Source organism: Coenobita brevimanus, chromosome 89, assembly GCF_032717465.1.
Source record: "Coenobita brevimanus isolate Jiangsu-jjx chromosome 89, ASM3271746v2, whole genome shotgun sequence".
NCBI classification, from domain to species: domain Eukaryota; kingdom Metazoa; phylum Arthropoda; class Malacostraca; order Decapoda; family Coenobitidae; genus Coenobita; species Coenobita brevimanus.
Genome location: NC_137042.1, coordinates 11,511,102 through 11,524,735, shown reverse-complemented (window position 1 = coordinate 11,524,735; position 13,634 = coordinate 11,511,102). Strand labels below are relative to the sequence as shown.

At 42.1% G+C, this 13,634-nt stretch overlaps 1 protein-coding gene across 2 annotated transcripts in view; it reads left to right on the top strand.

The window, feature by feature from the left end:
• Positions 1 to 13,634, top strand: part of eRF3 (eukaryotic translation release factor 3) — a 51,355-nt gene that overhangs the window by 24,731 nt on the left and 12,990 nt on the right. For both annotated transcript variants that reach the window (XM_080281396.1, XM_080281395.1), the window contains exons 4-6: positions 143 to 288; positions 2,872 to 3,069; positions 11,989 to 12,267. In XM_080281396.1, coding sequence (XP_080137522.1) covers positions 143 to 288; positions 2,872 to 3,069; positions 11,989 to 12,267 — 623 coding nt within the window. The remainder of the gene's footprint in view (positions 1 to 142; positions 289 to 2,871; positions 3,070 to 11,988; positions 12,268 to 13,634) is intronic.

Here is a 13,634-nt window from a genome sequence, read left to right as displayed (position 1 = left end):
CATATCTAGAGCAATGGAATGTTTAACAAGGTAATTTGTAATCCTTTGGATGCTAAGGATTTACGTTAGACTGGTATTTGCCAGAATATAACACAGCATTTTTTCATTGCATTTAATGAAATTAAGGTATTTTTTTTAACAGAGCGTGACAAGGGAAAGACAGTAGAGGTGGGAAGGGCATATTTTGAGACTGACCAGAAACACTTCACCATCCTAGATGCGCCTGGCCACAAAAGTTTCGTGCCTAACATGATTGGTGGTGCCTGCCAAGCTGATCTGGCTGTCCTTGTAAGTTTTATGCCTTTTCTGTAATTTATGTTGCATATGGACAAAGTTTGGTGAAGAAGAAATTCATTTATTAACCTCTTCTACCAATATGGATGGGAGGGGGGAGAAACTGCTCTCATTTTTGTGTGTTCTTTCTTTTTATGATAAACTGATTGTTATTTTACAGTAAGGTTAAAATGTATCTCATTTAACCAACTTTTTTGTGGCTCTGTGGATGTTAACCTCACCTTGCCTTGATTTGGGAAGGATCTGGATGGTGGTAATTAGGTGTATGGGGAGCAATTTATATAAACAACTGGAAAGTACTATCATGCAAAAAAGTATCCTTACTAAAGTGACGCGAGACATTTTGACAAAATGGACGATGAAATATGGAATACTGACACTGTTCGAATCACTTTACTCATTGTGGAGTCCTGCGTTCATGTGAGTAAGGATACTTTTTTGAGCGATAGTACATCAAAGGACAGTGACAATCTGGTACTGTAAAGTTTGCTGTGAATTAAACAAATGGAAAATACTGAGTAGAATAAACAGACTTGTAGTATCAGTGGTATTGACATCATTGTCTTCTTCCCTTCTTTATCCCACCTAATGATGGGATGAGGTAGGGTGCAGAAACAAAGAATATAAATAGCATAGAAAGATATAAGAACAGGATGCCCATTGCAGTGTTCCAGACACTCATTCACTTACCATTCAACCTTTGAAATCCTGACCCTTCCTAACAGACCTAATCCTGAGACACCGAGCTATTTATACCATGTGCCAGTGTGCTCTTTCTCCCTGCACAGGAATTGTTCTGAAAATAGCCTATTTTCAAACCTTGAGAGCTCAGAAACTATAGCAGTTAGAGAAACAAATTAAAGACCATATTACTTACCAACTCTTCTCGTGAATGAAAGTATCCCCAGGTTTGTAGGTCTCCTGTCAGTGAGTAAGGACATGAGGAAGAGGACAAATTTGTAGCACAAGAGGTAGGATGTGTTCCTGCATGTGCTTGCTTCCCAAACTATGGCATTGCTCTCAGCATGATGACTTCTCCATTACTAGATAAACTAGACACAGTTGCGTCCAAGGCACCACGTTTGGCACTATCACTGACTCCTTTCCTAGTATTCGTGGAAAGTGGCTTGGCAGGGGTGGATGAGCCAAGGGGGTCCACATGAGGTGGGAACAGAATCGGACGAGAGGCTTAAGAAAACATCGTCCTACACCTGGTAAAGTCATAGAGACGACTGAGGTATACTTGCCTCAGGTGCCAGGAGATTATACCCACCCTTTGGTGATGAGGTCAAGTGCTGGCCACCTCAGACTGTGGCGCGAAAACACATGAGGTTATAGCCGTCATCCGGTGTCCCCAGCCCAACAATTCCCCATTGGATATTACCGTTCCCCGGCTCTTAGGGGTAAAAGCCAGTGTTCAAGCTGAGTTTCATATTGTGTCAAATGTTATTAGGTTGAAGGTTTGAACTCAGTACACCTGTAGTAGAGTCCTAAGCCATTCCACTTACATCATTCTGTCTCCTAAAAAAGATACTCGCTGGTGGAGTGGAATGAGGGTCCTCTTCAGTTTCGTCTCCTTTCCCAACCATCCTCTTGTTTCCTTACACTTCTTAGATTTCTGTGTTATGAGCAGTTACCAGCATCTGTTGGTTCTGACACATGGTTTAGCTTCCTGTTCCAAGAAAATATCAGCTTTACTATACCATGGCCAACCTCGACACTCTGATTTTTTAAGAGGCAACATGACATCATTTGCTTAGACTTTCGTAGCTGCATTTCATATTACCTACGAGATAATTAGGTTAGTCTGTTGACTGTCAAATAAGGAGTGTCAGAACATGCCATATACTCCTTCATACATAATTCATCCTACCACGTCAATCCCTTCAATTCTCTCACCTCATCCATACCTCACTTTTTTACACACATTCATATACTATATTCATCAGCCTTCATGGCCTACCTATCTTTACCATTTTCAGACTTACATCCAGATGAGCCTAGGGCCTCAACAACCACCACCCTTTTCATATCCATTGTTTTCCTTGACCATACCTTGTAAGCACAGTCTTAGCCCAATTGACTGAAGACATCCTGATGCCACATCTTGTACAAATCTCATTTCACTCGAAGTCCAACCTATGCATTTCACACTTTCTTCAAAAACCCATTTCTGTTGACTTTTCATTCACATGCCACACTAATTACTGTACCACATACAGGGACTGTGCCAACATTGTAGTCATTCATATATATTGCTCTCACTGTAGATATTTTGTTTCTATTCAACCATGCTCTCCCCTTACTCCCCACCATTAAATGGGGTGTGAGTGAGTTTTACGCCAGGTACCCCTTTTTTGGATAAGGGCTTTTTTATGTGAGTGAAATATAACTGGAAAACATCAACAGGATGTTAGTGTATAAGTTCACTCACCAGTTCAATTATCATTCAAACCTGCAAAGTTCCTGGCTCAGCAGCACATTAGAGGGCTTTAATATGCCTTTTCAGTAGTCTTTTGAAGTGGTGTATCTGTGGCTTGATATTCATCAGCTTGCACTTATTACTTTCATTTCCAGGTGATATCTGCCAGAAAGGGTGAATTTGAGACTGGGTTTGAGCGAGGAGGTCAGACGAGAGAACATGCTATGCTGGCTAAGACTGCAGGAGTGAAGCATCTTATAGTGCTCATCAACAAAATGGATGACTCTACTGTAGAGTGGGCAGAAAAGCGCTACAATGAATGCAAAGACAAGCTTGTCCCATACCTAAAGAAGGTTAGTTCGTGGCTAATTTGAGAACATGAGTATAGTACTGTATATGCATGTTACCAAGCGTGTCCAGTACTGTATACGCATGTTACCAAGCAAGTCCAGTACTGTGTTATTGGGCACACTTTGGTTAGGTCCATCAAAACATATGCATGTAGAAGACGGGTATTTTTTATGGGACATAATAAACATGAAGTACCGGTAATATAATAATTTTTTTTCATGATTTGGTTAGTGCTTTGATTTGTAAGTACATCTGAACCTCGTTTTGTGCCTGTGCTTTTTATGCATGTCACAAGTCTCTTGTAATTTTCTCTTATGCAAACATGATATGGGTTTAAGTGATTTACATCAAGAAATGGAAAAATTTGGGAAATTGCCTGAGGTGTAGCTTTAAAGACCTTTGTTTTAGGTGGGTTTTAAGGTGTAGCATATGCACAGTGTGATGACAGGAGACAAAGACAGGTTTGGGGATGAGCTGGATGAAGTAGTTGGAGAAATGCCCTGGAGTTATAAAGTGTTTGTAATGAGCGACATGAGTGGGAGAGTAGGTGCTGGTCCTGTGAATATATCCATCCATCCATCCATCAGCCATTCCTACATTGCCCCGTGAGGAGCGTAGGAGCCCGGGGCTAGGCAGTTGGTCCCGACATTTAAGATGAGAGTGACCAGCCTCACTCATCCCTGAGTGGCATTACATGAGCAATCAACCCCAACCATCCCTTGGATATAAACCTTCACCAGCTCAATCCGACTGGAGCGCGATAATTACCCTGTAAACCACCAGGTGCCAAAATTTGGTTATATGGTTACCACCCAGCATAGTAAATGGTTTCCTGGTGTACAGGAAACCATTTGGCTTGTCACTCAGTGTAGAGTCACCCACAAGCAGAAAGAAAAGGAGAGAATGAAGGAAAGAAAGACAAGAGGGAGTGTAAAGTCACCCATAGGCAGAAGGACAAGGAAAGAATGAAGGATAAAAAAACAGAAGAGGATGGAAGGAAAGAGGGATGGAAGAGAGGAAAGGGCAGACACCCGAGAGCGGCAATACATCGAGTGAGTGGATGGTAATTTGTAATAATAGAGTACTAGGAGAGAATGATAATGGGAAGCGACTGAAGGACACATGTCAGGAAAGGAGGCTGTGCATTTGTAATTATTATGTCAAACACGGAGATGCACATAAATTTACATGGTATAGAGGGAATGGCGTTTGTGTTGAAAGGAGCCAGATTGATTACGTGCTCATAGAGAAGTCGATGCTGGGTAGTGTTTCTGATACGAGGGCAGTTAGAGGATGATGTGGAGGTTTGTCAGATCATGATTGTGGTATGCAAGATCAAGCTGAGAGGAGTGAGGTGGACCAAGAGAGAGAGGAGCTGTCAGGGAGAGAGATTCTGAAAGTCAAGAAGCTGAGGATCAAAGAAATGGCAGATGAATATAGGGCCAAAGTTGGGGAGGAGTTAGAATCAGTGAATTGTGAATTGGAATGAAATGGATCTGGACAGCTTGTGGAATGTATATAGGGATTGCTTAGTTAGGAGTGCTGAAGCAGTGTGTGGTGTGGCAAGAGTAACATCAAAGAAGAAAGGTATGGCATGGTGGGATGGAGAGGTTAAGAGAGCATTGGAGGAAAAGAGGAAGAAGTGGCTAGAGTGGATACAGCACAGGGGTTCATTAGAAGTAAGAGCTGAATATATTGAGAGCAAGAAGCTCATAAAGAGACCTGTGAAGAAAAAGGGGGTTGTACATGATGATCTAGGAAGAAAAATGAATGCAAATTACAATGAAAATAGGAAGTTATTCTGGAAAGAGGTGCGGAAATGTAGAAGTGACAGTGGAAAGATGTGTGAAAGTGTGAAGGATGTAAGTGGTGGATTATTAACCCATCAGGATGAAGTAAGGACTAGATGGAAAGAATATTTTGAAAGCCTGATGAATAAGAATGGAGAGAGCAAAGCAACTGTTAACATGATTGGTTTTAGTGGTGTACAGAGAAAGAATGCAGTGCCAGGAGACGTGACACTTGCGGAGGTGAAGAATGCTGTGAAGTGGCTAATAAATGGGAAAGCAGCTGGGGTTAATGAGGTGTATGCAGAGATGATTAAGTTTAGTGGGGAGAGTGGAATGAAGTGCATGTTGGAGATATGTAAGAAAGCATGAATGAGTGAACCTGCCAGTAGAGTGGAAAAAGGCAATGATTGTACCCCTGTACGAAAATAAAGGTGAGCAAAGTGAGTGTGAGAATTATTGTGGCATAACGCTGTCGAGTGTTGTAGGGAAGGTATATGGAAGAATTATAGAGAGTGTAAGAGAGATATCAGTAGTCCCTGGTTTTAGTAGTGGCAGAGGATGTGTGGATCATATATTTGCAGTGAGACAGGCAGTGGAGAAAGCATGTGAGAAGGACCATAAGGTGTTTGTGGCATTTATGGATCTGGAAAACACATACGACAAAGTAGACATAGAACGTTTGTGGAAGGTTTTTGTGCATGCACGGTGTTGATGGTAAGCTGCTTGGTGTCGTCAAGAGTTTTTATGATGGTAGTGAGGCATGTGTAAGGGTTAATGGGCATCTAAGTGAATGGTTCATGATCAGTGTAGGTGTGTGACAAGGTTGTGTTATGTCCCCATGGTTGTTCTATATATACTGTATATATATATTTGTTTTGGCAGGGGGGGACAGACGGATATGAGGGTGTTGGTGTGATGGTTGCAGAGAAGTGGGTGGAATATGTTATGAATGTTATGAGAGTAAGTGATAGGATATTGGTAGTGAAAATTCTGGTCGGTGGAATGATAACTGCAACTATATCAGCATAAGCTCCACAGGCAGGCTTGGATGAAGAAGAGAAAGATAGATTTTGAGATGACTTAATACTTGTCATAGGTGGTATGCGGGATGATGAGATAGTGGTTTTGGGAGGGGACTTGAATGGTCATGTGGGTGAAGCAGCTTAAAGTTATGAAGGAGTACATGGGGGATGTGCGTATGGTATAAGGAATGCGGAAGGGGAAAGGATACTCGAGTTTGGGGAGGCAATGAACATGATTGTGTGCAATACACATTTTAGGAAAAGAGAGAGTAGGTTAATTACGTATGAGTCTGGAGGAAATAGCAATCAGATAGATTATTTTCTGGTTAGGAGGGCTGATGGGAGGTTAGTAAGGGATGTTAAAGTTATAGGACGTGAGGAGTGTGTGCAGCAGCACAGACTGTTGATCTGTGATATGGTGCTTAAGGAACAAATGATGAAAAAGAGGACTTATGTACCCAGGAGGAAAATATGGAAGCTGGAAAACCAAGTAGTAAGGGATGCCTTCTATTGCGAGATGAGGAGAGTGGTGGCTGAACAGGGAGCTGTAGACAGAGGTGTTAATGAACAGTATAGAGCCCTCAAGAACAACCTCTTGAGAATTACTGGTGTAATATGCAGTTGAACTAGAGGCCCACCAAGACATCAGGTAACTTGGTGATGGGATGAGGGTGTAGAAGCTGCAGTTAACAAGGCTTTTCCAGGAATGGAAGAAGGGTGGTAACAAGGAGGAATACTTGGCTGCCAAGCGTAGGGCTAGAAGAGAGGTATACAGGGAAAAGGCTGAGTCACAGAGACTTTTACGTGATAACCTAAATCACGGGGAGAGGAAAAATATGATATTTAAGGTGGCAGATCAGACGAAGAGGGATAATCGGGATATTATAGGTGAGCAGTGTGTGAAGAATGAAGGAAGGAAGGGTAGTGGTGAACAGTGGGGATATTAAAGATGCATGGAGAGAGCATTATAAATGGTTGTTGAATGAGGAGTTTGACTGGGACAGGGAAGGTTTGGAGCCAGCAGATCCAGTGTTTGGCCCTTGGCCTTTGATTGATGCCGCTACTGTGAGTGAGGCAATAGGCAGGATACAGGTGGGGAAGGCAGCAGGTGTGTCTGGGTTGACTGCCGAAATGTTGAAGGCCTCAGGAGATATAGGGGTGAGGTTAGTCAGTGACCTGATAAATATGATGATATATGAGTGTGTTGTCCAAGATGATTGGTTGAAAAGTGTAATTGTAAATGTGTATAAAGGGAAGGGTGATGCCCTGGAAAGAGGAAATAATAGAGGTATAAAGCTTTTAGATCAGATAATGAAGGTATTGGAGAGAGTTTTAGAAGGTATGATTAGAGAAATAGTGAATATTGACAAGATGCAGTTTGGGTTTATGCCAGGTAGGGGGACCACTGATGCCATATTCATTGTTCGACAGCTTCAGGAAAAATATATTGGGAAGAAAAGAGATCTGTATTTTGTTTTTGTTGATTTGGAAAAGACCTTTGACAGAGTCCCTAGAGATGTGGTGAAGTGGGCAATGAGAAAGTTTGGGTTGGAGGAGTGGTTGGTTAGGGTGGTTATGGCTATGTATGTGGGTGCTCGCACCCAGGTAAGAGTGAATGGAGATTTGAGTGATGAGTTTTCCATGAACGTTGGTGTGCATCATGGATCAGTTTTGAGTCCCATGTTGTTTATCATGGTACTTGAGGCCCTCTCACATGACTTCAGAAGCGGACTCCCGTGGGAGTTGTTGTATGCTGATGATTTGGTGTTGATTGCAGAGAATGAAAGGGAGGTGGAGGAAAGATTTAGGAAGTGGAGAGATGGTATGGGGCACAAGGGCTTAAGGGTAAATGCAGATAAAACAAAAGTGATGGTATCTAGGGTTGGTGGAGGTACAGTCAGAGAAGAGGGAGAGTGGCCATGTGTGGTTTGCCACAAGGGCGTGGGAAGTAAATCCATCTTATGTAGTGTTCGTGATAAATGGGTGCACAAGAGATGTAGTGGTATCATAGGCAGACTGCGAGATAATGCTGATTTTATGTGTGTGGTGTGTCGGGGAGGGCAGGTGGAGATTGTCAGGTGTGAAAGGGTTGAACTTGCTGGTGAGTCTCTTGAGTGTGTGGAAAAGTTCTGTTATTTAGGAGACATGTTGTGTGCTGGAGGTGGGGCTGGAGCTAGCTCTGGCTAGAGTGAGAAGTGGTTGGAAGAAGTTAAGGAAGCTGTTGCCTCTCCTGACACTGAGAAGGACTCTCCCTATGTGCTAAGGGGTCTTTGTATGCAGCGTGTGTCAGGAGTGTAATGCTGTATGGTAGTGAGACCTGGGTAGTAAAGGAGGAGGATATTCGCAGGCTCAGACATACAGAAATGACAATGATTAGGTGGATGTGCTGTGCATCCCTGCGTGCCAGGGCTGGGAGGACTTGGTTTAAGATGGAAGAGCTGAGAGGTAGGATGGGACTGGAGTGTATTGGTGTTGTGATGAGGAGAGGTAGATTGAAATGTTTTGGGCATGTGGAGAGGATGGGGGATGATAATTTGGTGGAGAAGGTGAGAAGTGTTAATATAGGGGGCGGGGTTGTGAGGGATACACCGAGAAAGACATGGGATGAGATAATTAAGTCTGACCTCTGGGTTAAGGGACTGAACAGGGAGGCTGCAATAGATCGTGCATCATGGAGAGCTGCCACTAGGTGACCAAGGCCGACGCATATATATATATATATATATATATGGATGGGGTGATGAGAGAAGTAAAAACACGAGTAATGGAGAGAGGGATGGCATTGGTAATGAGTGGTGATGAAAGGAATACCATATCTCAGATTTGTTTTATGCTAATGATGCAGTGCTACTTGCATATGCCACACAAGAACTTGGTAGAGTAGTGCTGAGTTTTGCTAATGTCTGCGAGCGTTGCGCCTTGAGAGTAAATGTAGAAAAGAATAAAGTGATGTTTATTGAGAGAGAAGGTGACTCCCAGTATGATGTTACAGTGAATGGAGAGAGATCAGAATTGGTGAGAGTTCAAATACCTGGGTACAGTGATAGAAAAGAGAGGAAAATGTGCAAAAGTAGTGGAAAGTTGAGTGATGCAAGGAAGGAAAGTAACTGATGCCATGATGGCCTTCATAAGAAAGAGAGGCTTGAATGTTGCAGCTGCACGAGGCTTACAGGAAGGAGTGTTAGTGCCAGCATATGGATGTGAGACTATGGTGTGACATAAAAATGAAAAGTCAAGAGTAAGGGCAGCGGATGTGGGACTGCAGAGGAATGTATGTGGAGTACAGAAAGTAGATAGGTTGCAAAATAATGTGATTCGTGAAAGATGTGGAATGAGGAAGTCTGTGGATACCAGAATATAAGAGGGAGTAGTGAGATGGTATGGTCATGTGGAGAGAATGGATAACAGTAAAGTGGTGAAAAAGGTTTATGTGAGTGAATTTGAAGGAGGAAGGAGGTAAGGTAGGCCAAGGAGACGGTGGAAGGATATGGTGGATCAGTGTGTGAGGAAGAGAGGTATGGAAGCCGGTGAGGCTGGGGGACTGATGAGATTGAACTGGCTGGATAAATGTTGTGAGAAGAAGTGCATGATTAGGGATTTGGCCTCCCTTTTTAATATGACAGTGTCCAGATTGACCCTGTTGGGTATGTTTATGGAAGCTATAGAATGTGGTGAATGTTTTTGGCATATCAGATAGAGGCTTGAATGATGAGTGAAGGGAAGCGTGGCCCATTGGATTGGGCAAACTTAGGCTGTCTGGACATTGCTATGCTTCATCCTGCCCTAGGGTGGAAAAGGAGGTCCAGATGATGATGATGATGATGAGTAACTTTTTCACTTCCATGCTCACTTCCCTGTTTGCTATCACTGCTTTCAGAGATCCAGCAACCTTTCTTTCTTGTTGTGCCCTTTCAAGCACTTCACCCTCCAAATTTCCATCCGTACTCATCACATTACCCAAGTACTTAAACGCACTCACAGTTTCCATTTCCTTCTCATCCAGCCTCACTGTGCATTCAGTGACTTCATTTCTCTCGAAGACCATAACTTTACTCTTCCCTACATTCTCCTTTAGATTCCATTTCTTACACTATCAGACTCGTTCACCTAGCCTTGCAGCTCCCCTTCGTCATCACAACACAGTATCATCTGCAGACAACAGTACATCCACTGCCCCACCTTGTATCTCTTTTATGACCCCATCCATATACAGATTGAACAACGTTGGAGGCATGACACATGCCTGTTTCAATCCAACCTTCAAATAGAAAAATTCACTCAGTTCACTATCCACATGCATTGCAGCCGTAGCACCCTCATACTGTACATACTTTTCATGTCATTCGACTAACTTCCCATTTACTCCATATATTCTTAATACTTTCCACAGTCCCTGTCTCTCCACCCTGTCATATGCTTTCTTCAAAACCATGAAGGCTGCATACAACTTCTTTCCCTTCTTTAGAAACTTTTTCACTAAAGACCTAAGAAAGAATGTCTGATCTACACAACCTTTTCCCTTCTTAAAATTTCCCTGTTCTTCTCCACTCTGTTATTTCCCTAACTCTGTCAATAAGTATCCTGTCATGTACTTTTCCTCTTACACTAAGAAAACATATGCCCATATGATTACCACGCACTTCTTTTTCCCCCTTCCCTTTGTACAGGGGAATCATTGTACCTGACTTCCAATCCTCTGGGGCTTTACCTTCCTGCCATGCCAGTCTGGACATCTTCCACATGCATTTTACTTCTATCTCTCCCCCATGCTTCAGCCTTTCACCACACACTCCATCAATTCCTAGGGCTTTCCCCATTTTGACTTTCTTCATTGCTTCCACAATTTCCATCCTACTGATTTCTTCCTCTCATCTCACATCCCTCCTCCTCCCAGCCTTTCCCCAGTCACCTATACTCACATTACTTTCATTCTCTATGTTCAGCAGTACCTGAAAGTATTCTCTCCCTCTGCTCACTTTTTCTCCCTTCTTCTCAAGTTATCTACCATTTTTATCTTTCATTCCCCGACTAACTTCTTTAACACCCTGACTTTCTTCATTGCTTCCACAACTTCTATCCTACTGATTTCTTCCTCTCATCTCACATCCATCCTTCTCACAGACTTTCTCCAGTCATTTATACTCACATTACTTTCTTTCTCTATGTTCAGCAGTTCCTTAAAGTGTTCTCTCCATCTGCTCACTTTTTCTCCCCTCTCCACGAGTAATCTACCATTTTTATCTTTCATCCCCAGACTAACTTCTTTAACACCCTGTCTAACTCTCTTTACCTCATTCCAAAACATTTTTGTACTGTCCCTCCACCTTACACTCAAATTTCTTCCAAATTTCTCAACCACTCTTGTACTCTCTCGTACTAATCTATTCACCTCTCTTCCTCTTTACATATAACTTTCTCTTCACTCAACTTCCTCCACACCCCTCATTCTCATGCACTCACTCTATGCTTTCTTCTTTTGTACCACAGCCTGTCTCACCTCTTCATTCCACCATGCTGTTCTTTGCACCCACTTTTGTCTTCTCTTCATCCCACACCACCTCACGTGCTGCACAGATTTCGTCTGCGAATATCTTGCACACACCATCCACGTCCCTCATCTGCTCCAGATCATATTTACCCAATTGTTTCTCCACTTCTCTCTTATAGTCTGCCTTTTTTCCATCCTCTTGTAACCTTTCCATCCTCCTTGTATTAACTGCTTCCTCCTGTCTATCTCTTTTTCTATTCCAACATTTCATTTGAACTTTGACTCACCACCACCAAGTGGTGGTCAGAAAGTCCACTCCTCCAACCTTTATATGCTCTTGCATCCATTACACTTTTTTTTTTTTTTTTTTTTTCCCCACAGACAAACAATGGATTTTGTTTTTTCAGTGTTTCTATTATCTTCGTAAACCCTTTGTTTCATCATATTCACAGGTGGATGTTTGAGCTTTTACTGATATTTTTTATGGTTTCATATTCATTTTAATTAGGTATTCAGTTTGCAATTATTTCATTTATGCCGAAAAATTCTTTGGCGTTATAACTCTGGTATTTTTTCTAGAGCCTTGCACCGTGTTTCTACATTGGTTTGTTTTCCTTGCAGGTTGGTTTCAATCCCAGTAAAGACATCATGTTTATGCCCTGCTCTGGGCTGACAGGTGCCAACCTCCGAGAACCAATAGATGAGGCAATATGTCCATGGTACAAAGGGCCAGCATTCATACCATATATCAACAATCTACCACACCTTAACCGTAATGTTAATGGACCCTTCATGATGCCTGTAGTGGACCGATACAATGACAGAGGAACCATCGCAATGGGCAAAGTGGAGTCAGGCTGCTGCAAGAAGGGTGACAATATTATTGTCATGCCAAATAAGGTAGGTTTGCAGAACTTAGTACTCCCAGTTATTTTATACACCTGATAATTGTTGTAAAAATCAGTTAAACTGCATATCTTCGGATACTAATACCATGTCAAAGGTCACCAGCCCTGTAATCCAACACAGCAGACTGTAAGTAAATCATAACTATTGTGGTAAACATTGAGCCATATTTAATGCCATCATCACTACCCTTTCAGTTCAGCGACATTTTTCCATTTTAATTTTGATGATGATGATGATTTTTACTATCTCAAATGATTTTATGTTTATTTTTGAGAATCTCCTTCAACTGGACAAGTTGTAGTCTCAGTTAACCCCTTTCTTTATTAGAGGTCCTTCATAATTGGAGTAAAAAATAGAAGAAAAAAAAATTCAAGGGGTTAAAGAAGTTGGTAATCTCCAGGTGCCCCCCCAAATCTTAATGTGTAGACAAAAAATTTGAAAAAAAGTGATGGAAGTGGGAAAAGTAACCAATGGAAGAGATACCGTTTAAGAAATAGACTTAGTGCAGTGATAGAATTTTGATACTATAGTATTAATTGCACCTTCTGCCTATGGGTGACTCTACACTTAGTGACAAGCCAAATGATTTCCTGTGCACCAGGAAACCATTTACTACGCTGGTTGGTGACCATATAACCAGATTTTGGCGCCTGGTGGTTTAGTGGGTAATTATTGCACTTCAGTCGGATTGAGCTGGTGAAGGTTTATATCCAAGGGGTGGTTGGGGTTGATTGCTCATATAATGCTACTCAGGGATGAGTGAGGCTGGTTACTCTCATCTTAAATGTTGGGACCAACTGCCTAGTCCCTGGCTCCTACGCTTCTTATGGGACAATGTAGGCTTGGATGATGGATGGATGTCTCCAGTCTCTGAGCTTAGTAAAAATGTCTGGCATCAGTTGGAATAAGAGCTGAGCGAGTCGCATCATTTTCTGATCCTTTCAGTCTAGGGACATATTTCCCAAGCTGAATGTAATAGTCTGGCATTTGCTATAAAGCTGTTACCTTATTGTTACCCAGATTTTTGTCCTTTTTGCAGCTTATACCATGTACCTTAATGGCAAAAGAAGACAGTCCTGTTGCTCTGTATCATTTCCAAAGCACTTTTTCATGACCAGCATCATATTGTAATGGTAGTCTGTTGCTACAACTTAGCATTGAAGGGGAAGAGCCAGCAGTTTGAGGACAAGTTAGAGTAGAAAGAGTATAATATAAAAAGAATAAGATGTCCTCTGGTGCTGAAGATGTTAAAGATGGCCATCAGTCACTGTATATTCCATATCACGTGAAATTATTTTTTTAATGCAGTACCATAGCTGAAGTGGTTTAAGTTAATGCTGGATAGGGGGAGGAGGGTC